Here is a 27074-nt window from a genome sequence, read left to right on the forward strand (position 1 = left end):
TTTTTTTTTTTTTTTTTGCTTTCTATATATTTCTTTTCTTTCTTCTAGTACTGGGGATTAAACCTATGCCCGGGCCTCTGCACTGAACTACATTTCCTTTAAAAAAAGTCTCACTAAACTGTTGACTTGCCTGGGCTGAGCTTGAGTTTGTAACCTCCTGGCTGAGTCTCCCAGAGTGCTGAGATTACAGGTATGCACCACCTCTTCTGGCTAATTCTATGCTTTAATGAGGTCTGAGGAGATTAGTAAATATCTAAACTACGATTTCCCTAAAATCTTCAAAAGGGAGTAAATTGTGTTCAGTTTCTTCTTAGAAAGACACCAAATAATCATAAAGGTCTAGAATGTGTGCTACCTTGAATATTTGCAATTCTAGAAATTTTGATGCTGGTGGGATAATTCCTCAATTATACAGCATTTATTCATTTCAACTAATGATTACTGTGGATCCATGTCACCTGATGACAAAGACATCTGTAAAACATGAAGTCTGCCCTGCAGGACTCAGAATACACACGTGGAATAGAATGCTGATTTTAATAAGGTTTGGTTTTATGTCATGGTAGAGGCAACGGAGTACGGTTAACTGCTTTATATATGCTTGACTGAGGAGGTGACATCTAAACTAAGTCAGTGTAGAACATGCAGCACTACACATTGAAGGCTTGGTATGTAATATATAAAAAATAATGGGGTAAGTCTGAGGGTCAATAACTGCTCAGAAGGGCTGGATAATAAAAAGATCAGAGGCTAAGGGAGGCTTGAAACCTGTGATGGTTCATACAGTTGAGGTTATATCAGGTAACACTCAATACTGACTGGAAGGCCTATATCTAAATATCCAGCTACAAATCCTACAACTCTTAAATTAATTTTTAAAAAGCAATAATGGAAGAAGTGGAGAACAAAAAATATATAAGGAAGAAGTCCTTTCTTATCAGTAATTAATTTTTTTTGGTACAGGAGATCAAGTAATTATTTTTAACATAAACAGATCAAACTCCTCAACTAAAAGGCAGAAACTGGTACATGGATTAAACAAAACCAAAACCATGACTAATGATATCCTGTCTATAAGAAGCTCAATTCAGATGCAAAGACACACAGAGGAGTAAGGCAAAAAGAATAGAAAAAGATTCTGTGTAAAAGGGAACCTAAAGAGAACTATAGTAGCTACATTATTATCAGACAAAATAGATTTTAAGTCCAAGAAATTCCAAGAGACAAAGACAGTTATATATCGATCATTCCAATCATCAAGATGTAACCATTAGAAACACAGAGAAGGGATTATTGAAATATACAGTGAAGTCAGGCGTGGCTGTGCATGCCTGTAATCCTAGATTTTGGGAGGCTGAGGCAGGAAGGTAACAGCAAGTTCAAGGCCAGCCTGGGCTCCATAGTGAGTTCCACCAACCTGAACTACATAGTGAGATCCTGTCAGAAAGGAGGGAAGGAAGGAGGAAAAGATGGAGGGGAGGGGAGGGAAAATGTTTAAATTTAAAAATTTTAATTAAAATTTATGACAGCAAAAGACAACTGCCTTTAATCCCCCTAAAAATATACCCCTCACTCGAACGAACACATTTATCCCATCACTCTTGCCAGTTTCTGAAGCACTTCTGGAAGTCTTTGTTGAGTGTATTTATGATCAAAAATGAGGTGAATACTACTGCCAAATGCCATCCAATGGAAAGAAAAGCTTTTGAAAACACTGCAGAATATCTTATCCACATTTTTTTCTTTTTATTGAGTTTATTGGTACATTCTAGGTATACAGTACAGTTACATCCGTTACTGGGATCTTGTACCTTTACATGACAGGTCTTGGTTCTCATTTTTTCCCCTTGTCCCTGCCCTCCCTTCACCCTCTTTATCCACATTATTTACCAAATCTGGCACCATGTAACTTTTGGCTCTTAATGTAAACACTCTGAAGTGATTCAGGACATCAAGGCAGCCATGACAGCACAACTAAAGACACTCAAGAAAGAGGACTTCCACAACTGCAAAAATGATGCAAGTATGTTTGAAGTGAGACAGAGTTCTCTGAGGGGGACTGATGGGGATAGCTTTTACAGTACTAAATTCTGTAAAATTTAAACATTCACCAGATGTCTCTATGACACCTTCTACTAACAAGAGTCCCGAAATATATGAAACAAAATTTAAAAATCATGAAAGATGAAAAAAGCTTTCTATTTAAGATTGGGAATAAGACAAGGATATCTACTCTTGTCACTTTTATTCAACACAATAATGGAAGTTTCAGTCAGACCAATTAGGCAATAAAAAGAAATAATACATTCAGATTGGAAAGTAAGCAGTAAAACTACATCAAAAGACATGATCTTATATGCAGATAACCTTAAAAATCTACAGAAACTATTAAGAGCTTATAAAAAAACAAAATGGCAGGATACAAAATTGACATACAAAATCAACTGTATTCTATAAAAGAGAAATTAATGATCGAAAAAAGAAACTGAATAACAACTCCATTTATAACAACATCAAAAGAATAAAATACTTAGGAATAAACTTAACTAAGATCAGACTAGTTTTCCTATTGCTGGAACACAATACCCAACAACCACAACTTAAAGGAGGAGAAGTTTAATTTGGCTCATAGTTTCCCAATAACTGACAGAATAATTAGAAAAAAAAACAACAACAAAAAAACCACCCAAGCACATGTAGTGGCACACACCTGTAATCCAACCTATTTGGGAAGCTGAAACAGGAAAATCACAAGTTCATGGCCAGCCTGGACAACACAGTAAGACCTCATCTCAAAAATAAAAAGGTCAATGCCAGTGCACACCTATAATCCCAGTATTTGAGAGGCTGAGGCAGGAGGATCACTGTAGTTTGAGGCCAGCCTGGGATACATAGTGAATTCAAAGCCAGCCTGAACCACAGAGCGAGATTTCTCAATAAATAAATAAATAAATTTTTAAAATAAGTAAAGGTCAGTGATACTTGACATCTGAATGACACTATCAACCACTGTGACCTAACTGCTATCTATAGTAAACTATACCAACATGTACAGGATACATGGTCTTTGTCAGTGCACATGGGAAGTTTACCAAGACAAGTTTATACTAGGTAATTCACCATTAATTTTCAAAAGACTATAACTTTAATGATGCTTACTGACAACAGAATTAAATTAGAAAATAAATGTCTTTTTAAAGTCCCAAATATTTAGGAATTAAGTAGCACATGGATCAATAAGAAATTACAAGGAAAATAAGAAAATATTTCAAACTGAATGAGCCAGGTATGGTGGTACATGCCTATGATCCCAACACTTGGGAGGCTGAGGCGGGAGGATTGCTGCAAGTTCAAGGCCAGCCTGGGCTACATAGTGAAACCGTGTCTGAAAATAAAAAACTGAATAAAAATGAAAATAAGGTATAAATACAGTATGATTTCTGCTATACAGTATACTAGATATCTATTAAATAGAAAGTAAACCCTACTTTAAAAATATTCATTTTTGGATCCATGCAGTTAATGCTGTAATCAGAATTCACTTGGAATTTAGTAAAATCACCATAGACTAACAAATCACTTGATATACAAAGTAATAACCTTGTATTCCATGTGAATGAGATATATAGTTAAATATATTTTCCTACACTAAGAACTCTAATATTATAAAGTATAAGGCAGGGATTTAGCTCAGTTGTTCTGCGCCACCTGCCTTGCAAGCACAAGGTCTAGTTTGATCCCTAAAAAAAAAAAAGATATAAACTTCCTTAAAGACATACATCAAAATTCCCAATACCTTTCATATACTAAATAACAATTTAGAACAAATTAAATCAATTCAAGTTCAGTGAAAAAAAAAATTAAAGTAGTAACAAATAAATTTTAAGAGGGCCAAAGATTTAGCTCAGTGATTCGGTCCAGAGTTCAATCCCCGGCATGAAAAAAAAAAAGAAAGAAAGAAATTCTAATAAAGAATGAGACTCTTGTTCAGAATTTTGCTGTACATTATTAATATAATAAAACAATTCTGATTGTTAAACACAGTACTAGTGTTTCTATGATTTCCATTTATTTGCTTCTAAATGTTAGCTGGGCACCTGATCGCATAGTGACTACATTTCTCAGTCTCCCCCAAAGCTAATTTCGATCTATAGCTAAATATGACCCTGTAACTAAGTTTCAGCCAGTGGGATAAAAGTGAAAGTAGGGTGTGTTCCTTCTAGGAAGTCACCTTAAAAATAGGAATCTCATCCTAGGTTCAATCTCCAATACCAGAAAAAAAGAAATATAATTTTTAAAGGAAAACTTTCTCCCTGTTTACTAGAATATGGCTGTGAATGGCTAATATTAGGACAAGGTAAGTTCCACAGACAGACAGCAAAGAATAAGACAGAATAAGCTTGTAAATCCAAATCCTAATGACTGTGGAATTGCCATAATACACCTGTACTGCCTATATACATATAAAAGAACATTTTCTCTATGAAGCCTTCACTATTTTATTATTTTTTGGTCACACATAATCAGTACTAACTGGTGCAGAATTATATCCTTAACCAATAAAAGGCAATTTATAAATGGAGGTTATATCATCCAAGTCTCAAAAAAGGATTTTTAAACTACTAAAATAGCCAGTGATTATAGAAGATCTGATGTAACTATAATATGGCATAACTATTAGCCCGAACAACACACATATATATACTAACCTGAGATGTTCTGGTATATTCTTCATATAGCCTGTCATATTCTTTGCTCTTTTCCTGATATTGAGAGTGGTACTCTTGCAGTTTTTTACCTACTGCATCAATGTTATCTTCTTTTACCAATTGATCCTATACAGGTAAACAAAAGAAATAGAGTGTTAACAATTCTGACATGTCAGCTTTTCCATGTCTTTTATTTTTTTGGTTACATAAGAGATGGAACCCAGAGCCTTCCACATGCCAGGCAAGCACTCTGCCACCACTGAGCTACACTCCCAGTGGTACCTGTCTGTTTCTGCTGTACTGGAAATTGAACCCAGGGCTTTCCCAATAAGCTACATTCCCCAGCCTTTTTCTTTATTATTTTGAGATAAGGTTTCACAAAGTTGCTAAGTTTCCCAGGCTGGCCTTGAACTCTGTATTTTCCTGCCTCAGACTCCCAGAGTGCTGGGATTACAGACCCCGGCCCAGCTTATTTTTAAATTGTATTTCAACTTCAGAAGCAGTAAGTCCTTTTGCTAGCACTAAGATGAGCCTTTAAATCACACAAAAATAATTATACTACATCAAAAACTAAGCAATAAGGTATAAATGGAAAATATAAACAGAAGTATTTTATATAAAGTTAATAAATATATGCAACAGGCTATTATGGAACAGTAGCCACAAAGTTCCAAAAATATATAAAATCAGTCATAGAATATTTAAAAGGACTACTGTTCCTCTTTTTCCAATCAATAAATCTGATAGTTAAATAACAACTTGCTTGATAGCTGTCAAGAATGTCAATAATCATACCTGTTGGTACCTGGACACTGGGTACATCAGCTTCACATCAAGCTTGGGATTGTACTGAGCAAGAGATTCATGATGATAGTGGTTAATGAGCTCCACCACAGAATTAAATGTCAGAGGATCAGAAAAGCCATATTTACCATCCCGATGGTAGATCTTTATTAATTTATTGTTGCCTCCCTTCCTGTGAACAAGACAAAAATGTAGTTTTTTTTCCAAAAAAATTCTACTGAAGTACTACTTTTATTGGCTCATATAAGAAATATGTTTTACTAAGTTAATCAGACTCAAGGGGGTGAAAGGTATATATAACTATGTGTGTGCAGGTATATATACTATTATTTCACAGAGGACAGAGACAAACTCTGCAGGACCCAAAATCAGGTGGTCTCTATGTCTCTGAGGAGGAAGCAGAAGCTGTATCTATTTAAGGGGATAATTAACATTTGCCACAGTCACCAGCACTCGAGTTTTTTTGTTAGTGCACAAAACGTAAGTAAACTCCTTGAATGAGTTATAGTTGGGTAAGTGATCTAGCACCTTATATTATTTTGTCTTTTATACTTGCTTTTAATTCTTGGAAATGACTATTTAGGCTACCACAACAAATAAATGATTCAAGTCGTTCAACTCGTTTATAAAGCAAAGCTTTTGAAGAGCCATGCACGTTAGATGGGTGTAATTTGATGCTTGAGTAGTCCAGACCATATCTAAAGATAATTTATAACCAAAGTATACAACAGCAATGTTTTATAAGTTCCATAAGGCATAATCTAAAACCACAGCAGGTTGATTCATCATATCATAGTAAAATACTGCACCATTTCCATGTAACTCTTCTTATAGCAGCATGCAGACTTTGTGGAAAAATATACCTCCATACTTCTTTACACCATACTATGTATTATACATGATAAATGAGGCACTGGGATTTGTGAAAGGTCAAACCCAATAGGTTTGAACTTCTGGACTGGTTTAAATTAATCAATGCTTCAAAGGCCAGCATTTAGATGGATGACAAATTATTCCTATGAAGTATCCATTAGAAGATAACCTAATCAAATGTAGTTATTTCAGGTGTATACACCCACGCATGTCCTCATTATAAATGACAGCTGATCTCTCTGAAAGTTAAAAGGCATGCATTCAGTCACTCATTCATTCATTCATTCAAAAAAGGTATGAAACACCTACTATGAATTAGGAATTTTACAAAGCACCATGGATACAATGACAGGGCAGATAAGGTCCATACTCGCAGGTAACTTGAGGAACATATGGTCATATTTCAGTTTATGAAAGAAGATTTTAAAATTCCTTAAAATATTAAATAAAAACAAGTTATATCAAATGGTAGTAAGTTTGTGGGGGAATAAAGCAGAATAAAAATAAAAGATAGTTCTAACAGTGGAGAGAGAGCTATTTTATATGTGCTACTCAAGGAAAACCTCGCTGCTCAGGTGATATTTGAGCAGAGTCCTAAATATAGTGAGGAAGCTGGCAAAGCAGATAACTAAGGGCAAGGCTGTCCAGACTGTGGGACTCTGACAGGTACATGCTGGGCATGTCTGAAAAACAGCAATGAAGCCCTTAATGCTGGGGCTGAATAAGCAATGGGGAGAGGAGCAGGAATGAGCAAGAGATGTAAAAGAGCTCAGAAAATGTAACAACAGCCTGTAGGCTATTTTAAAGCTTTAACTTTTACTGAGTGAGATAGTAAGATATAGATGGTTTGGGCAAATTCATCTTTGATTAAAAAGGCTCACTCCTAGGGAGCTGGACTGCTCGAAGTGGGCAGGGTACATGTTAGGACACTATTATGATAGTCAAAAGTAGAAGCAATGCAAATAATAAGAAATGGTGGGATTCAATATATTTTGAAGAGAGAACTAACATAATTTGATGATGCTTAGATATGGAAAGGAGATAAAGATACAAGATCAAGATGGTTTTAATGTTTTTAACTTCAGCAATTAGAAGAATGGAATTGTCATTTATTGACATTAAAAAGTTACATACAAATAACACATTTAAGAAGTGAAAAGTTTGGTTTTAGACAAATTTGAGATGCCAAAGAACATTTGAAAGCAGATGATCTAACTATTTCTAGACAAAAGAAAGGAAACAAAGGGAAGAGGCAACAGAGGTATAGGGGAGGGTAAGAAGGGCATGGGTATAATCAAAATACTGTACATTATTTGCAAGAATGAAAATAACACACCAAAACCCAGTATTTTGTAGAATTAATACGTACTAATAAAATGCATTTTAAAAACCAGATCATCTTAAAAAAATAAATAAACAACCACGATAGCCTACTTTAAAAGTCTGAAGTTGAGAGGAAAGGTCTCAGCTATAGATATAAATTTAGAAGTTGACACTCTCTAGGTGTTACTTAAAAGTGCTAACAGCTAGATAAATGAAGAGTTGCAGTCTAAGCCCTAGGTACATCAATGGGATATGCAGAAGAACAAGCAAAGGAAACCAAGAGAGCAATTAATGAAGTAAAAATGAAACCAAGTTACACTAAAAAAAAATCAATGTTTTAAAAAGCACTGTAGCAAAAAATAAATAATAAGTGCAATGGTCATAGAGTTTGGCGAAATAGAGATCACTGAGTAACCCTAACTGAATGGTTTTTCAGTGAAATGGTGAAAATAAAAGCCTTACTAAAACAGATTCAAGAAAAGAATCAATGTCCATAGACAACTATCTTGAGGAACATTTGTATAAACAACAGCAATAAGGAAGTAGATGGGAAGAGATATGATTGAAGGGATCGACTGACTGACTGCTTGACTGACTGTGATACTGGGGAAGGAACCCACGGATTGAGAGCTACATCCCTAGCCCTCTTTTTATGTTGAGATAGGGTTTCACTAAGTCACCTACGCTAGGCCTGAACTATGAATCATCTCGCCACAGACTGAATAGCTCAGAGAAAGAAGAAAGTGAAGGAAGAATCTGAAGATGGAAGAGAAGAGGAAGAGAAGGAAGAAGAGAAAGAGGGCGGGAAGGACAAGAAGGAAGGCAGGGGATGATCGAGTTGGGAAGCCAGACAACGTGGTGTATGTTGCGCCTGTAGTCTCACCTACTTGGAGTCTGAGGTGGGATTGTCAGTTTGAAGCCAGCCTGGGGAATTTAGCAAAACCTCAGTCTCAAAAAAAAAGTGTCTGAATTTAGTTAAGTGATTACAATAAGAGAGAGAGGAGCAAGTTTTTAAGAATTCATTCACAAAAGGTTTTTGTTTTTTTTTGGTTAGTTTGTTTTGTTATTTAAGACAAGATCTCACTATGGTACCCAAGCTGGCCTCAAACTCCTGAGCTCATGACCCTCCTACCTCAACCTCTTGAGTGCTAGGACTGTAGCAGTGTGCCAGCACACCCAGCTCTTCAAAAAAGTAATTTCACTAATGGACCATGGATCTAAGCACAGGAGGATAAAAGTAGAGACATGAAAGAATTAAGGAATGGTAAATTTGTAATTGTATGTTTGCCTCTCTTTAACTTTCTTGAACAGAAGAATCTACAACCTGGCCCAATGCCTGACAGCAGATTCTTAAAGATTTGTTAAATATCTAGATTTTTCTATAATAGCCACTATTCATTGCATTAAAATAATGGTTATCAGGGCTGGGAATTTAACTCAATGGAGCCACCATCTGTGTTGTAAGCCCAAGGTCCCAAGTTCAATCCCCGGTACCAAAAAATATACAATAACAACAACAACGGTTATTGAGAACTGAAAAACTTCCTCACTGCTTACTCTCTGCCATCTAGTTTCACTATCATTCTGCTCATTTGAGGATTCCCAAGGACTTTTGCCAAATTCAGACTCTGTTCCTTGACCCAGGCCTTGGTTCTCCTCCCACCCTTCCTTCTTTTTTTTTGGTACCAGGGATCGAACTCGGGTCCTTGCGCTTGCAAGGCAGGAGGCGGCACCACCGAGCTAAATCCCCAGCCCTCACCCTTCTTTCTTAACAGTCCATTTTCCCATGACTTGATAACGTTATTCTTTCTTTCAACCTCTGGACTATTTTTCTTGTCTCTTTTCTCACTATAAACAGTTATTCTCTAAAAAAGTTTTGCCTTCAGCCTCTGCTTCCTTTTCCCTCTGTACGCTCTTTCTTAAAATTCAATTTACTTGAGAGAGAGGCCACCTGCCCCAAGAGCTGCCTGAGGCCGGACAGCAGCAGAGCACAGAAAGGCCTTTGTTCTGAGCTCAGGAAGACGGCAGAGTGGTGAGCAGCACAGAGAGATGACCTCTCAGAGCTTTGGTGTCCAGAACTGAAGCCCACCAGGAGAGTGAACAGAGAGACACTGGAAAAGAGACGCAATGGACTGCAGTGGTTGGTGAGTTGTTGGGGTCAGCACCTCCTATCAGAGACCTGACTCCTGTCAGGGAAAGGCAGCTCCAGCTTGAACCTGCCGTGGAATAGTACAGAGTTCAAACCCGCAGGAGGTCAGGAAGCTCAGCCCCAGCAGGGCAGCCAGAAATTCAGTGGACTGTAGCTGGCTTGCTTGGATTAATCAACTCGAAACTGTATGCTGCACATGTTGTCTACCAGTGACAGCAGAGACACACCTTGAAGTAGACTTTTTTCTTCTTTTCCTTCATTTCTCTCCTTTGTTTTTATCCTGTTTTCTTTTTTTTTTTTCTTGACTGTTATTATTTTTATCGGAGCATGAATAGTTTCTAGTTTTCTTACTGCTGTTGTCTTGTTCTGTTCTTGTTTTTATTTCTTTCTTCTCTTTCCCTCCTGTCTTTACCAGTTTCCCAAAGTTTGCATGATCTTCCTTTGTCTTCTAGCCTTATCTTTTCCTCCTTCTATTTCTCTACCTCCGCAACTCCTTCTAAATTTTCTTCCCAGAGGGTAAATTCACTATATTGAGGGCTTATTTGCTATAAACATATTTCTCATTTGTGTTAGACTTTGTTATATAATCATAAATCTAGTTCATACAGTGAAAGGTGGCAAATTAATAGCTACCAGTTTGTGATCCTCTAGGCTATGTTTGAGGCTATTATTAATGCTGATTTACAACTTTAGCCAAGGTGACATAATTATTGATATATCAAGACTTAGACTGCCTAGTCATTAAAAACATTATAGGCCAGTTCCAAAGAACCAGGGGCTAGGGCAAGTAGGCAGCAACTCCGCACCCCCAATAAACTAAAGAGGTAGGGTCTTGCAACAGATAAAATCCTATTTACTTGAGCTGGGGATGTAGCTCAGTGCAGGGTACTTGCCTAGCATGCACAAAACCATGGGTTCAATCTCTGGCACACAAAAAATCCCATTTACTCTACATATATGGTGTCTGGCTCTGTTTCTAGTCCCATAATCTCTTTTAAGAATTAAACCCACATTTCCAACCATATCCCTAGATACATTTTTACCTAGCAGTTCTGGAGCAGCTAAAAATAAGTATTTATTCCTTCTTCCCAATAAAACAACTGCTGGTCACTTTTCTGTTTCTATAAATGGTGCATTCCTTCTAAGTGTAGCAGGCTCAAACTATAGTCACCTTCAACTCCCACTCAACCTGATTCCTATTGTATTGCTAAATCTCCATACTGCCTTTAACTCCTCAAATTCTTTGAGAGCCACTAATCTATGAATCTGTGTATTCAATCAATTGAATACATCATCCTTCTATTTGAAATCCTTCTGTTAATTTCTTTGCACTTATAAATGAAATTCAAATCCGTTCCAAAGGTCCTCAAACTTATACAATCTTATTCCCTCCTACTTTCAACTTCTTCACTTATTAGCCTCTAATTTATTTTTTTGTTTTGTTTTGTTTTTTGAGACAGGGTCTCACTATGTAGTTGAGACTGACCTGGAACTCACCATGTAGCGAAGGCTGGTCTCGAACTCACAGTGATTCTCCTGCCTCAGCCTCCAGAGTGCTGGGATTACAGGCATGCTCCACCACATGCGGCACTAGCCTCTAATTTATACTACAAGCCAGCCACAAAATGTGTTTGTATTCATCAGAACTATAAAATCTTTCACAAATCAATGTCTTTACATTTTTTGTTCCTACTTCTTCAAACTTTTCTGGCTGTTCTCTAATCCTTCAAGTCTCAGAGGTCATCTCCTCAGAGTGGCCCTCCTTAAACTGCCTACCCCCCTATTCTCTATCATATGTACTCCCTACACAGCACTTCATACACTACAAAATCATTTTTCTTTTTTTTAATGTTTATGCTATCTTCCTCGCCCGGACCTTCTTCCTCTATCAAGAATATAAACACTAAAATAGAGAGGCCATGTCCATCTTTTGTCATTTGTCATTTTCTTGGCCTAAAACAATCAAGCATTGTGGGTACTCAATAAATTAAAGGATTGAAATATAGAGTCACCATTACCTCTCAACTTGTAACAGCTTCCTCTTTACTAGTACCTATTCTTTCATTCTTTCTACCAAAATATACTGATCACAATTTCCCTGCTGAAAAAAATGCAATAGTTCTCTTGCTACCTATAACAAATACAGATTCCAAATTTTAGATTCAAGCCCCTCTTCAACATGATCCCTTTCCAATCTTCTATTCCTTACCGCTTCCTCTTCTTTACAACCTGATCCTCGTATTTCACAAAATATGGCTGTAATTTTTCACCCCATATGGTTGCTCCAGTTATCTATTCCTGCAACCGCCCCCACCTTCTACATGTCTAAACCTATCCAATTCTTCAAGATACAATGTCAATGCAATTTCCTCTGTGAAAGTCAGCTTTCTGTAGTCTCTCAACAAGATACTACTTTTCCTCCTTTCAGCCCCAAAGCATAGTGTTTCAACATCTCCTGTTATTTAGATTTTCATTTAGTTTTCTTATTCCCTTTATCCTCACTAGCTTATGTTATTCTTAAACAAAACTTTTAAGTCATTGCTAGATAGCCCTACAAGGTAGCTAGCACTGAGCTATAAGCATTCATTATATTGGATTAAGACCATCACTTTTCTGCCTAGCAAAAAAGGGCCAGCTCTACTGTCATTTCCTCTGAAAAACTCTTTGCCTTTCTCTCATTCAATCTGTCCTGCATTCAAATATTCAAATACTAAGCACCTGCATGTCAGATATTGTACTAGATACCTGAAAACTTTAGAATATTCTTGCCAGTATCTACTAATTGATGGGTAGATAAACTATATTATACACATACAACAGAAAATTATTCAGCTTTAAAAGTAATTAAATTCTGGGGGCCAGGGATTTAGCTCAGTGATTCTGCCACCTGCCTCGCAAGTGCGAGGTCCCAAGTTCAATCCCTGGTACCAAAAAATAGAAAAAAAAAAGTAATTAAATTGTGACATGCTACAACATGAAGAGCCTTTAAAATATGCTCAAGAAATAAGCCAGACACAACGGATAAATATATTATTCTATTGATATAAGGTTACCTCCGAATAGTCAAATTCACAGAGCCAGAAAGTAGAATTGTTATGAGGAGTTGTGAGCAGGGGAATCGGGAGTACTCTCATTCACTGAGCAAGCTGCATTCAGGTGTAGCATATGTGTGCTTCTCCTATTCCACCACTACACACCTGGATTATAAATGCTTAAGGACAAAACTATATCTTATGTTTGTTTGATCCCAGGGCTTTGTGCATGCTAGGTAAGCGCTCTACCTGATCTATCTCCCCAGCCCTTAAAACTTTTTTTTTGTTTTGTTTTGTTTTTCGAGACAGGGTCTCTCTCACTGTATAGTTGAGACTGACCTGGAACTCACTATGTAGCCCAGGCTGGTCTCGAACTCACAGTGATCCTCCTGCCTCAGCCTCCTGAGTGCTGGGATTACAGGCATGTGCCACCACACCCGGCTCTTAAAACATATTTTAATGCATATCTATATTCTCAATCCTAGCACAAGAACTTAGCACAAAAATAATTCTCTAACACAGCTGCTTAACAATCAAATGGACTGCCTCAAAAGGAAGATGTCTGGAAAAATCACATAGCACTTTTTGAAAAATGCTATTCAAAGAATTCCTATACCAGAAAAAGCTAATTCAACTAAAAAATATTTAAAAACCCCCTAGGGAAAAAACTAAAAATTTTTGGGCTGGGGATTTAGCTCAGTGGTGCCGCCGCCTGCCTCGCAAGCACAAAGCCCTGAGTTCAATCCCTGGTACCAAAATAAAAAAATTTTTTTAATTTTCAAGGGGGCCCTAGGCTAGGAAACAGTGAAGGGAACTCTTTGTCTTTGTTCCTGAATGGTAGGCAACTTCAGGTAAATTATATAACTTTTGGAGGGTCTTTTTCTTATACATAATGTTACTATGTAATAATTATATTATAGAATTGCTTCTTTTAATTAGGTATTACAGGAATCCAGATGCAAAATATCATCTTAATAAGGGATTAAAACCATTGCCCAGCCATGCATGGTGGCATGCACCTATAATCTCAGTACTCTGGGAGGTTGAGGGAGGAGGATTACAAATTCAAGCTAAATTTGGGTATCTCAGCAACTTAGAGAGACACAATCTTAAAATAAAAACAAAAATTTAAAAAGAAGGCATGTAGCTAGCTCAGTGTGAAGGCCCTGGATTCAGAAAAAATAGAGAGAGAGAGAGAGAGAGAGAGAGAGAGAGAGAGAGAGAGAGAGAGAGAGATAGTGGGCAGGAGGAGGAGAAGGAAAAATTTTTCAAAACAGTATAGCTCATGCCTATAATCCCAATGCCTGGGAGGCTGAGGCAAGAGGATCACCATGAGTTTGAGACCAGCCTGGGCTACATAGTGAGTGGAACTACACAGTGAGACCCCATCTCAAAAACAAAACAAAATGCAACGCCTGGTCCCTGTAATCCCAGAAGAATCACTTGAGCCTAGGAGTTCAAGGCCAGACTGAGCAACTAAAGATCCCATCTCAAAAATTAATGAGAGAGGGCCAGGGATTTAGCTCAGTGGCACTGTGCCTGCCTTGCAAGTGCAAGGTCCTGAGTTCTATCTCTGGTACCAAAAACAAAAAATAAATAAATAAAATTGAGAGAGGGCCAGGGATTTAGCTCAGTGGCACTGTGCCTGCCTCGCAAGTGCAAGGTCCTGAGTTCAATTCCCAGAACCGAAAAAAAAAAAAATTAATGACAGAGAAAAAAAGAAAGGGTAAAGCACTTGCTTAGCATGCACAGGGCCCTAGCTTTGATCTTCAAAACCATAAAAAAGATATATAGTTAATTATTTTTTTAAATTATAAAACTTTATTGTAACTGAACAATTCAATCATTAAAATTAAATATGGTTACAACTAATGCCATTTTTCTTAACCCATTTTTAATATGTATCTCATCTTTGTAAATATACAAGGTCATATTCCCACCACTAAGAGATTTCAATGTGCCCACAATAAGCCATGCTTTATCTTCTACATACCCTCATCAGCCAAAATTATGTTGAGTTCAACTTTCTAAAGTCTGCATTAAGGAAAATAGGGTTAGTGCAGAGATACAATCATTAATAACTTTAAGCTGTGTCCATGACTTTTTCTTCATTAATAAGGTTAGCTGTTGTCTTCTTAAGTCTCTTACAGCTGGGGATTTTTGCCCTCCCATTTTATTGTTACATAAAAATAAAAACAATTGCCATTTTTATATGTTTAAATATTTAATGTACAGAAAAAATTAAAAACCCAACAACTAAAAATTATTTATCTAAATAAAAATATTTTAAAATATGCATATAAAGATTCAAATAAACTACACAGCTCTATATACTCAAAACTAAAAGAACATGAAGAAGCCACCAGTCAAAAGACTAAAAATTACTTACCTCAAAGTCAAAGTATAATCTCCCTGCATTTTTGTAGAGGCATCACGGACCAAGAAAGTACCATCTGGCATGTCCCGTAATTTGTCATTTACTTCCTCCCTGAAGACCAGAATTAAAGGAAAAATTTTAAGGAAAAAAAAAAGCATTGGCTGCCTACACATGTTATCACTATTACTGTGAGCTGGAAGATGGGTGTGCCTAAGGCTACAGAGTCATGCAGGCACTCAGAGGTCATTTAGTCTTCCCACTAGATATGCTCTTTGTGGTATGAATTTTGGTGTTATGCAGTCTAAGGAACGGCTATTCAGTTTTTAAATTCTTCCTGATTTCCAGTATCTGTAGACGAAAGTCCTTCCATTAAGCCTTTAGGGCTTTCTTAGGCTGGTCTGAACTTGAAGAGTTTCAGGAAAAACCAGCAGCTGTTTAGCAAAGTCATATTTAAGCAACAGTGGCAGCTGTTCGAGAACAGTGGGAGAAAATTCACTGAAGTGCATAACCTTTCATTATGACGTTCTCTAATTTGAATTTATACCAACAAATTCATTCTGCAGAGTCGGCTTAGAACTTTTGAGGAACAAACATTGAGCACTCAAAGAAAATGGTAGCACATGTGAGACCCTTGAATTACAGTAGAATCACATGACCTTAAAATATAAATTTAAGTGACATTTAAATATAATATGCCCTTTTATTGTACATTACTAAAATTTAAAAGTGTTCTGATCAGTTTGAATATAAAAGATAGTAAGTCCTCTTCAAAAAAATTAAACAGAATTACCAAATGACCTAGCATCTCCACTTCTGGCATATATACCCAAAATCATTGAGAGTAAGGACTCAAACAGATATCTGCACACCAGTGTTCACAGCAGCAGTATCCACAACAGCCAAAAACTAAAAACAATCCAAAATGTCCATTAAATCCAGTGAACAGGTAAACAAACTGGCAATATATACATACAGTAGAATACTATATAGCTTTAACTGGAGTGAAATTCTGACACATGCTACAACATGAATGAACCTCGAAGAAATGTCAAATAACTGAAATAAGCCAGTCACAAATGGACAAATATTATGTGATACCATTTTAATAGGTGCATAGAGTAGCTGAATTCCTAGACTGAAGGTAGACTAGTGGTAGTCAGGGGCAGAAGGAGGCAAGAGAAGGGTAACTGTTTTAATAAGAGTTTCAGTTGGGAAATGGAAAAAGTTCTGAAGATGGATATTAGTAATGGTTGCACAACAATGTGAATATCCTTATCGCCAGGGGGCTATATACTTCAAAATGGTTGAAATTGTAAGGTAAAAAAATGAAATGAGTACCACTTCAGTAGAGGAAGAGAATGGAGAAAAGGGAGGGGAAGGACTGAGGACTACAGCATCATCCTGGAACCTGATTTGGCAGAAATGCTAAAAAAAAACTTAGAGGCTCATTAAAATTTAATAAGGAAAATTTTAAAATAAAAAATACAACACTCAAATTAGTAAAATATATACAATATTCCCTCTCTGGGTTCAGAATTATCCAAAACTATATTTTACCCAAAAAGGAAATCTATCCTAGAATCTTGTTTCTCACAGTAAGGTGTGTGAAGAAGAGTCAATACCAAAATCCTGAACTCCACTCAAATGAGTTTCGTGCATAGAAAGATTCTGGAACCCATGCCTTAGAGAGAGAAAGGTTAAGAAAATTTAAGTATTAAAAGTATCTTTTATTCTAAATCATATGTAACTATCTTAAGTGTAAAATGTTTCATGTACTTGGAAATCCACACTCAATACAGTATTAAAATGTATAATCACATCTATAACAAAGACTTCCTTGTCATTTTGTAATGGAAAGAAAAAAGATTAAAGATGTTTTGGAAAGTCCCCGCACACAATTTGGGGGTTATTGGTGATTGAACCCAGGGCCTGTGAATGATATTCCCAGCCCTTTTATATATTTTTTTATTTCAACATAGCTCCGTGTGCTGGGTTGTGGTTGCATACACCTGTAATCCCAGCACTCAGGAGGATGAGGCAGGAAGATTAACATGAGTTCAAAGCCAGCTTGGGCTACATTGTGAGTTTAAGACTAGCCTGAACTACAAGCAAGACCCTGACTCAAAAAAAAAAAAAAAAAAAAGATAGTCTTGCTAAGTCACTAAATTGCCCAAATTGGGCTTCAACTTATGATCCTCCTGCCCCAGCCTACTAAAGTGCCAGATTAGAGACCTGCACCATCACACAGTTCACATACACAATTTTTCAAATGGTAATCTTTAAATGATAACTAGTGAGGCATTAAAATGTTTTATTTTAACTACTAACTCTCAAAATTAACCTTCTGAGCCAGGCACCATGCTATAATCCCTCACCCCCACCATGCCCTAGCTGCTGAAGAGGCTGAGGCAGGAGGATCAAAAGTTTAAAGCCAGCCTGGGCAACTTATCAAGACCCTGTTTTAAAAAAAATTTTTAAAGGGGTGGAGACATGGCTTGGTGGTAGGGCATCTCTGGGTTCAATCTTCAGTGTTGAAAAAAAATTTTTTTAAACTTCATTTAATTATCAAAACATTTTAGTTACCTGGAAATATCTCCCCAGTACCATTCTGCATCTTGAAGAGGAATGGAACTGTCCTTCATTCCATTTGTACTTGCTGAAATCATTGGCTTGGGTGGCTTTGGTGGAAGAGCTAAAAGAGAAAAGAATATTATTTTCTATATGTAAATTATTATTTGTTTTCTAATTTCCTCCGCCAGGAGCAGCTCATTAACCAATGTAAATTAAGATTCAAAAATTATCAATCAAATTAAGTGCTATTTTACATTTAATTTTAGCCAAAGAAGTCCTTTTGGAACACTATCCAATATACCTGAAAAGTAAAAATTTCAAACCGTTTAGTGGGTTTTTTTTCTACCTTATAAAATACTGACTTTTAATTCAATAAAACTTTATTATCTCAAAAGACCACCAGAAGCTCCCTCTAAAACAATTCATTCTGAAAGCTATTAAATGACAAATGTAGACGAAGACTATTGTATAAATCTGTGTATGTGCATGTGGTGGGGGATTATGCCGATAATAGTAGCTGTCAGGCACTCTGAAACCCCCTCCCCAGAAGAGAAGGAACTAATTTGCCTGACTGTAGTAATCACTTCCTTATGTATATGTGCTGATAAAGTGAATACCATTTAGTATATGTGGAGTGCGAAGTAACCAGAAAGCCTCCATTTGCCCTACACCAGAGTCACAACACTGTGTTCTCAAAAGAGCTGTTTAAGAAACCTGCAACTTGTCATCCTTCCTAATATCCCTTCCTATAAAGCCACTCCTTCCTGTCAGCCCATATTTTTCCCTTTAAAAACACCATCACCCCTCCGATGCACAGACCCCTCCACCCCAATCTCCCAACAGTGTGCTCTGATCAAAATAAACCCTTGTCTTTATCTTTACTCTGGTCTTGGTAAATACTTTTACCATCCACATCACTAACCACTGCAACAGTCTCACATGGAATATACTTTCTTTTTTAAATTAATTTATTAGAGGACCAGGGATTTAGCTCAGAAGCACCACACCTACCTCGCAAATGCAAGGTCCTGAGCTCAATCCCCGATACCAAAAACAAAAAAACCTCTAAATTAATTTACTAGTATATACTGGCAATACAGAATGTATACATTAAATATATATGCATATATTTTTAAAAGGCCATTCACTAAGTAGAACTAGTAAAAGGTAGGAAGGTAGGAAGGCCAATATTTCAGCATCGAGGCCAGAGCAGATGAGAGACTGCATTCTCGTAAAAGGGTGCAACACAGCACAAAATCTTGGATCTTGAGCGGGAAGAGGAGGAGGTCCTCCCTGGAGCAGCCTGGCGTGGTACTGAAGCTGTGTAAAGGAAGAAGGGCTGTGGCAGAAGGCTGGGGAGAGAGGGGATTGGTGACAGCAACTGTTGGAGGCCAAGTGGATGAAAACACAATACTCAGGGCCAGGGGCACAAGTCAGTGAAGAGCGGGGGCTAGACATGTGCAAGGTCCTGGGTTCAAACCCTAGCCAAAAAAACAAACAAACAGACAAACAAAAGAAACAGACTCAATTCTCAGAGGTAGGCAACTTGATGCCCTGGGCAGAGCCAAACAGAGGTGAAAAAGATTTCTACTTAAGCAAGGTTTGGGGACTAGCAGGGGAAATGAAATAACAGTGGTCGGAGACTAGGTACCTAATAAGTAATAGATTAAATAAGTAATCTATGAAAATAATGAAATCAGTATAAAAACAAGAGGCAGATTTCTAATAGTCTTAGAAAAGATGAAAACAGAATGAACCTGTGTGGGCATGCGCCAAAGTGGAGACGATGGTGGGTCAACCGCAAGAGGCAAAGTGATCCCAACTTCTAGAACAGGTTTCATGAATGAAGAAAGAAACAGAAGCTTGCCAAGGAGAGGGCTGAGCTTTCCAAGTTACCTGACCTTGAAGATGCTGAAGCTGTTCAGAAACTCTTCCTTGAAGAAATACAGCTTGGTGAAGAGTTAGGAGCTCAGGGTGAGTATGAGAAGGGTGTGGACCATCTGCCAAACGCAAGGGCTGTATGTGGACAGCCACAGCAGGTGCTGCAGGTGTCACAGTGAACTCTTCCACCACCAGCGTTTCAGATGCTTCTCACTAAGCTCCCAGCAATTAGCCAGAGAACTGCAAGTGCTCAGAGCTTGGTGGAAGATGTTGTGGAATGAAAAACAAATCTCAACATAACAAAATCTCAAAAAGACTTTAAAAATCCTTAGCTTGGAAGTTGAACAGCTGTGGGAAATAAGGGCAAATATGCTCATTTATGAACTGTCCTACACTGAAATCTACCAAAGTTATGTTTACTTTGTGTAGATCCACTTGTCTTTCATTTATTTTTCCCAGTGAAGTGTATTTTAATAGCTTTTCATTTTATAAAAACCCTGAGCTACAAAAAAAAAAGAAAGAAAGAAAAAAGAAAAACAGAATGAACCCTCTGATACAAAGATGGAATTTCTGAACTCATTAATTTCTATATATAGATAAAAGCACAGTGGCAAAAGACTACAGTCCCACACTCTGGGAGGCTAAGGAAGGAGGACTGCAAGTTCAGATCCTACCTGGTCAACTTAATGACAGCAAAACTGTCTCAAAATAAAAACTTAAAAGGGCTAAAGACATCCAAGTTCAATCTCTCATACAAAAAAGAAAGATATAAATGCCTATATTTAGAGGAAATATACATATATTCCATAACTCTATTCCCTGAGAGGTCCTGGGAGCAACAATACACACACACACACACAGCACACACCCAAATCTTTGTTTCTAATTCTCTACTAAAAGAAACCAAAGCTTCTGGAGAAACAATGGATTCTAAGGATGGTAAGTGAAAAACTGATAAGTACTTATTCTACTGACACTGGAATAAAGACATACTATATGGGGCCTTTAGTTCTAGTAGATGTCATTAAGGATTCATTTTACAATTTCACAATTTACATTTTACAATTCAGAAAAGGCCTTTGATATAATCTTTTTTTTTTTTTTTGGTACTGGGAATCGAACTCAGGACCTTGCACTTTTGAGACAGACATCATGCTGCTAAGCTAAATTCCCAACCCTACAGAAGCTTTTATAAATTAGCTTTTAGTGAACATGTTCTGATTCTGACCTTATGGAGGCCCCTAATCACTTTTCATTTGGCTTAGTGAAAAAAAACCCTTTTTTCTTTCTCTGCTTAGTTCATGCTTTAACTTTCAAAGATAAACACTTTTGGGGAGAGGGGTGCTGGGGACTGTGGTGGCATGTACCACCACACCCAGCCATTTTTATTTTTTTTGTGGGGGGAACATGGTCTTGCTATGTAGTTCAGGTGGGCCTTGAAAATAATAATAATAATAATAATAATAATAATAATAATAATAATAATAATAATAATAATGATAGCCAGGCATGGTAGCGCACGCCTGTAATCCCAGCACTCGGGAGGCTGAGGCAGGAGGATCACTCTGAGTTCGAGACCAGCCTGGGCTACATAGTGAGTTCAGGTCAGTCTCAACTACATAGTGAGACCCTGTCTCAAAAAAAACAAATAATAATAATGATAATAATAATAAGTTCAAGACCCACCTAAACTACATAGCAAGAGCTTGTAAAAAAAAAAAGGGCCAAGGATTTAGCTCAATGGCACCATGTCTACCTCATAAGCTCAAGGTCCTGAGTTCAATCCCTGGTACCAAAATAATAATAATAATATGCTCAACATCATAAGCCATGAGATATGTGCAAATAAAACCACAATGTAGTAATGCCTCACAACCACCATGATAATTATAATTTTAAAAACAGATAAACTAGGCATGATGGTACATGCCTATAATCCCAGCACTTAGAGGCTGAGGCAGAAGGATCATCTTGAGTTCAAGGCCAGCCTGTACTACACAGTGAAACCCTGTCTCAAAAAGCCAAACACAAATAACATATTATTCATCAACAGTGAAGTACTGATACATGATAAAACATGAATGAACCTGGCAAGATTATGAGAAAACAGAATAGGGCATGGCAAAGCTGGCTGGGGAAGGAGACGTGATCTGGTAATGACAAACATGTGCGTAGAACAATTCCCAAAGCCCTGCACGTGGACTTCTCACAGTAGGTTTTCGATAGAATGGTCTCAACCTGATGTCAGCCTGAGGAGTGGGATCCCAGCACTGCCTCGTAGGACCTGAATGTAGGGGTTCTCATGTTTCCTTGAAATTTGGACAGCATAAAGAAGAGGCCATCCCCGGCTCCACAAAAAAAAACAATGTGGACCCTTGACTTACGAACTTGATCGGTTCCAAGAGATGGTTGTAACTAAGTCAATACAGCTGAGATCTGGATGTTTATCTGGGTACACACTGTAGATAACAAGAGGCAAGTGAATCTTCCATTAACCTAATTATGTCAGGCTGGTCGTAATTTGAGGGTCCACCAAACTTGCTAGCCTGGCTTTCCTAGAGATAGCCCACACTACTTTCTCCATCTTTATCCTCTTTTATTCGACCTGAGCTCGCTCGGCAGAGCTAGTTTCTCCCCTACTCTTACTTTCTCAAAGAAACTGTGTCACTGTTTTTTGGCTCATTTTGTTCAATTCTCTGTTCGAAACAGAAGAACCTGGAACCTAACTCCAGAGAGAGAGGTAAGCAACCCAGAACCCAGTAATGTTTAGCCGGTGAGCCACTTTTAGAAGGAGCTATCCAGTAACAATTATGCTAAGTGAAAGAAGCCAGTCATGAAAAGTCACATGAGTCCATTACCAGAACAGGCAAATCTATACAGAAAAAAAGTAGATTAACGAATGTCTAAAATGAGGGGTTAAGGGGGAATAGGAAGAGACTCTGGATGTATTAATGTATACAGGGGTTTCTTTCAGGGTAATGAAAATATTCCAAAAACAACTGTTGCTTGCAAAAATCAACTGAGGGTTGCACAACTCTGTGAATACAGGAGGTGATCAAAAAATGTTTATTTTTTTTTAAATGTGTTACAATAAAAGGCACACTGTCATGAATCCCCCTTAAGACACTCCCTGCTCACTTCACGCTTATCCCAATGTTTCTGCCACTTTCTGAAGCAGTTCTGGAGGTCCTTTTTCATGACTGTCTTTAGTTGCACTGAGGTGGCTGACTTGATAATGTCCTTAAGCAATTCACAATGTCTATGTCTTGTGGTAATTTTAACTTTGGTTAACCAGAAGTCCCACCTTGCTAGATCCAGTATAAAATAGATAAGGAGCCTGCCTCTCCATTAGATGGCACTTGGCAGTAACATTCACCAAAAAAATGTTATCATACCTTGTAAAAGATGACTTCAGAACTGCTTCAAAAAGTGTCAATAACAAGGAAGAGAGCAAAGCAGGAGGCCTCACAATCCCAGACTTGAAGTTATAATACAAAGCTACAGTGATAAAAATAGCATGGTACTACTGGCACAACAACAGGCATGAGCATCAATGGAACTGAACAGAAGATTTAGAAACAACCCCAAGCCGCTGCCTTCCTCACAAGCGCAAGGTCCAAGTTTAATGCCCAGTACCAAAAAAAAAAAAAGAAAAAAGAAAAAAACCCAGAAATAACCCCAAGGACAGTCAACTATTTGATCTTGACAAAGGGACCAAAAAGAAAGACTACCTCTCTAATAAATAATACACTGGCCATCCATATGCAGAAGATTCACTCTAGACTCATCTCTCTCATCATCTACTAAACTAAAATCAAGATGCATCGAACACTTAACTGCTGGAAGATAAAATACTCTTGAAGTCACAGGTGTAGGCAAGAACTTTCTAAAAAGAACCCTAGTTGCACAGGCAATAGTCCCAAGAAGCAACAAATAGGATCATATCACAATGAAAAAGCTTTTTTGCACAGCAAAAGAAATGATCAACAGAGTGAAAAAAAAAAAAAACTATGGAATGGGGAAAAAAATTGCCAGCTATTCCTCAGACAGAGGAATGCCTATTATCTAGAATATATAAAGAAGTCAAAAAAGTTTAAGACCCCCCTCAAAAAAATTAAAGACCCAATCCAAAAATGGACAAGTGAGATGAAAAGAAACTTCACAGAAGTACGAATGGCCAACAAATACATGAAAAAATGATCAACATCACTGGCCATTATAGACATGCAAATTAAAACAACACTGAGATTCCATCTTACCCCAGAAAGAACAGGTATCAAGAAATGCTGGCGATGCTTTGAGGAAAAAGGAACCCTTCTATTTTGTAGGTGGGAATGTAAATTAGTATGACCTCTATGGAAATCAGTATGGAGATTCCTCAAAAAATTAAAACTAGAAATTCCATTTCACCCATCTACTCCTGTTAGGTATCTTCCCAAAAGATTTAAAGATATTAACCAGGCATTGTAGCACACACCAGTAATCACAGCATGGGAAGCTGAGGCAAGAAGGCAAGAGGATCACCCTGAGTTTGAGGCCAGCTTGGGCTACATAGTGAGTTCAGGGTTAGAATGGATTACACAGCAAGCCCCAGTCTCAAAAAACAAAACAAGAAGCTAGATCCCACACCTTCAATCCACTTCCATCTCTTGCACCGGTAGCTGGTCAGATCCCCAGCAGCCAAAATGGTGCAGCAGATCGATAGCAAAGAGGCTTTTCAGCAAGCCTCGGCTGCTGCAGGAGATAGATTTGTAGTAGCTGATTTCTAAGCCACGTGGTGTGGGCCTTGCAAAATGATTAAGCCTTTCTTTCATTCCCTGTCTGAAAAACATCCCAACGTGTTGTTCCCTGAAGTAGATGTGGGTGAGTGTCGGGACCTTGCTGCAGAGTGTGAAGTCAAATGCATGCCAGCCTTCCAGTTTTTTAAAAAGGGTGAAAAGGTGGGTGAGTTTTTGTCTCTAATAAGGAAAAGCTTGAAGCCACCATCACTGAACTAGTCTAATTGTGTTTTCTAAAGAACATAACCAGCTATCCGCTGTGTAAAAGTTTTAATTTTTTTATTTATGAAAAATATGAAGTACAAGCCAGGTGTGGTGGTGCATGCCTGTAATCCCAGCACTCGGGAGGCTGAGGCAAAAGGATCACTGTGAGTTAGAGACCAGCCTGGGCTACACAGTGAGTTCCAGGTCATTCTCAACTACACAGTGAGACCCTGTCTCAAAAAAAAATAAAAAATAAAAAAAAAGAAGTACGGAAACTATATACCCAACTGCCACCTGACTATAAATGACAATAAAATATTAATTCTACTCTTTAAAAAAACAATATATATTATATAAATGTATATAATATATATGGCATCATATTACACTGATGCACCCATATTCATGTTTATAGCAGCACAATACATAATCTTGGAAGTGGCCTGTATGTCCACCAACAGATGAACAGATAAAGAAAATTTGGTATTTACACAGAATGAAGTACTACTCTGTCATAAAGAAAGATAAACTTGAGACATTTGTACAAAAATGGATGCACCTGGAGACCATAATGTTGAGTGAAATAATTTAGATACACAAGCTTAAATATTGCATTGTTCCTCTTATATGAGAAACTCAAATTATAAAGAACAAAATAAAGGATAATGTGAAGTAGGGAGATGAAGGGAAAAAAAGGGAAAGGGGAGGAAAAGGAGATTTAAAAAGGAACTAAGATGTGTTATGCACACTTACCAACTCCACACAAAGAATGTAAATATTATGTACTACAAACAAGTACTAATAAAAAATTAAATAAAACACAGGCCGGGGATTTAGCTCAGTGGTGCCACATCTACCTTGGTAGTGCAAGGTCCTGAGCTCCATCCCCGGTACCTAAATAACCAAAAGTGGCGAGAAAAATTGGACAAGGGTAAGTATGTTCCAAGTGAGGGGGGTACTCTCAAGGGGATTAATGGCAATATGCCTTTTTAGGGGGCGGAGGAGACGGTGTCTTGCTATGTAGCCCAGGCTGGCCTCGAACTCACTGTGATCCTCCTGCCTCAACCTCTCCAGTGCTGGAACCACAGGGGTGCGCCACCATGCCTGGCGGCAGTATGCCTTTTACTATAATACGTTTTCTTTAACTTTATTTACTCATATTTTTTAACCAGAGCTGGTACTAAAAATCATTGGATTTATACAATTTAAGTGGACTGTAAGATATGTAAATTATAGCTCAAAGCAAGTATCTTTTAAAAAAAAATGTCAAACTTCTGAAATGAACAGATGAGAGAAGAACTTGCTATTATCCACTTTTGGCAGGGGGACAGGGTCTGCCTAATGCAGGTTGGCCTTGAACTCACTAAGTATTCCAGGCTGCCCTCAAATTTATAACAATCTGCCTGCATCAGCTTCCTGGGTACTGGGACTACAAGCCTACACCACCACGCCCGGCCTCACACTTTTTTTCAAAATAGGATGAATACCTTTTTTTTTTGGTTTTTTGAGACAGGGTTTCACTATGTAGTTGAGACTGACCTGGAACTCACTATGTAGCTCAGGCTGGACTCAAACTCACAATGATTCTCCTGCCTCAGCCTCCGGAGTGCTGGGATTACAGGTGTGCACCACCACACCCAGCCCCTATTTTTTGTTTTTTTGGGGTTTTTTTTGGTACCGGGGATTGAACTCGGGACCTTGAGCTTGCGAGGCAGGCGGTGGCACCACTGAGCTAAATGCCCAGCCCTTAAATTTTTTTTGTTTGGTTTGTTTTGTTTTGATACTGGGGATCGAACTTGGGTCCTTGTGCTTACAAGGCAGGTGGCAGAACCACTGAGCTAAATCCCCAGCTGAAAAGATTTAATGTGACCTAAAAACTAGCTATAATTTACACTATAACTTTGCTAACTATAGAATTTTTCCACCTACCCACTTAATATAAGGATTAACTACATTCAGGCTAAATAAAGCACTGTGCTGTAACTCTGAAAGGTTCAAAGACAAGGCATTCTCAACATGCAAAAGAACAACTCTAGAAGGAAGACACAAGAAACACATTTAATTATAAACTGGGTGTGGTAGATCTTGCCTGTGATCCCAGCTACTGAGAAGGCTGAGGCAGGAAGATCCCAAACTTGAGGCCAGCCTGGGCCACCACGTGGATTTATTTTGATATTTTTTACTTTAAAAAAGTATTCAGGGCTAGGCCTCTTTGTTCTTCCTTAGCTTCCTACATGCCCTCTTTTCCTTTATTCACCCTTTAACATTATTTTTCTCTCACTCTCTTTTTAACTCTATACTCTTTATCAACTCCCCTGGCTGCAAATAATACCTGTATCTTTATCCCAAAATATTATTTATAACTACTGGACC

General features: G+C 37.7%; 1 protein-coding gene and 1 pseudogene across 3 annotated transcripts in view; one reads left to right on the forward strand and one right to left on the reverse strand.

Moving 5' to 3' along the window:
* Positions 1-27074, reverse strand: part of LOC104852498 (phosphatidylinositol 3-kinase regulatory subunit gamma) — an 83295-nt gene that overhangs the window by 24296 nt on the left and 31925 nt on the right. For all 3 annotated transcript variants that reach the window (XM_010610204.3, XM_010610205.3, XM_010610206.3), the window contains 4 exons: positions 17851-17959; positions 15280-15378; positions 5505-5685; positions 4710-4835 (listed from right to left, as the gene is read on the reverse strand). In XM_010610204.3, the coding sequence (XP_010608506.1) occupies positions 4710-4835; positions 5505-5685; positions 15280-15378; positions 17851-17959 (515 nt within the window). The remainder of the gene's footprint in view (positions 1-4709; positions 4836-5504; positions 5686-15279; positions 15379-17850; positions 17960-27074) is intronic.
* LOC104852497 lies at positions 24374-24721 on the forward strand (annotated as a pseudogene).

Source organism: Fukomys damarensis, unplaced genomic scaffold (assembly GCF_012274545.1).
Source record: "Fukomys damarensis isolate Sample0158 unplaced genomic scaffold, DMR_v1.0_HiC HiC_scaffold_23, whole genome shotgun sequence".
NCBI classification, from domain to species: Eukaryota; Metazoa; Chordata; class Mammalia; order Rodentia; family Bathyergidae; genus Fukomys; species Fukomys damarensis.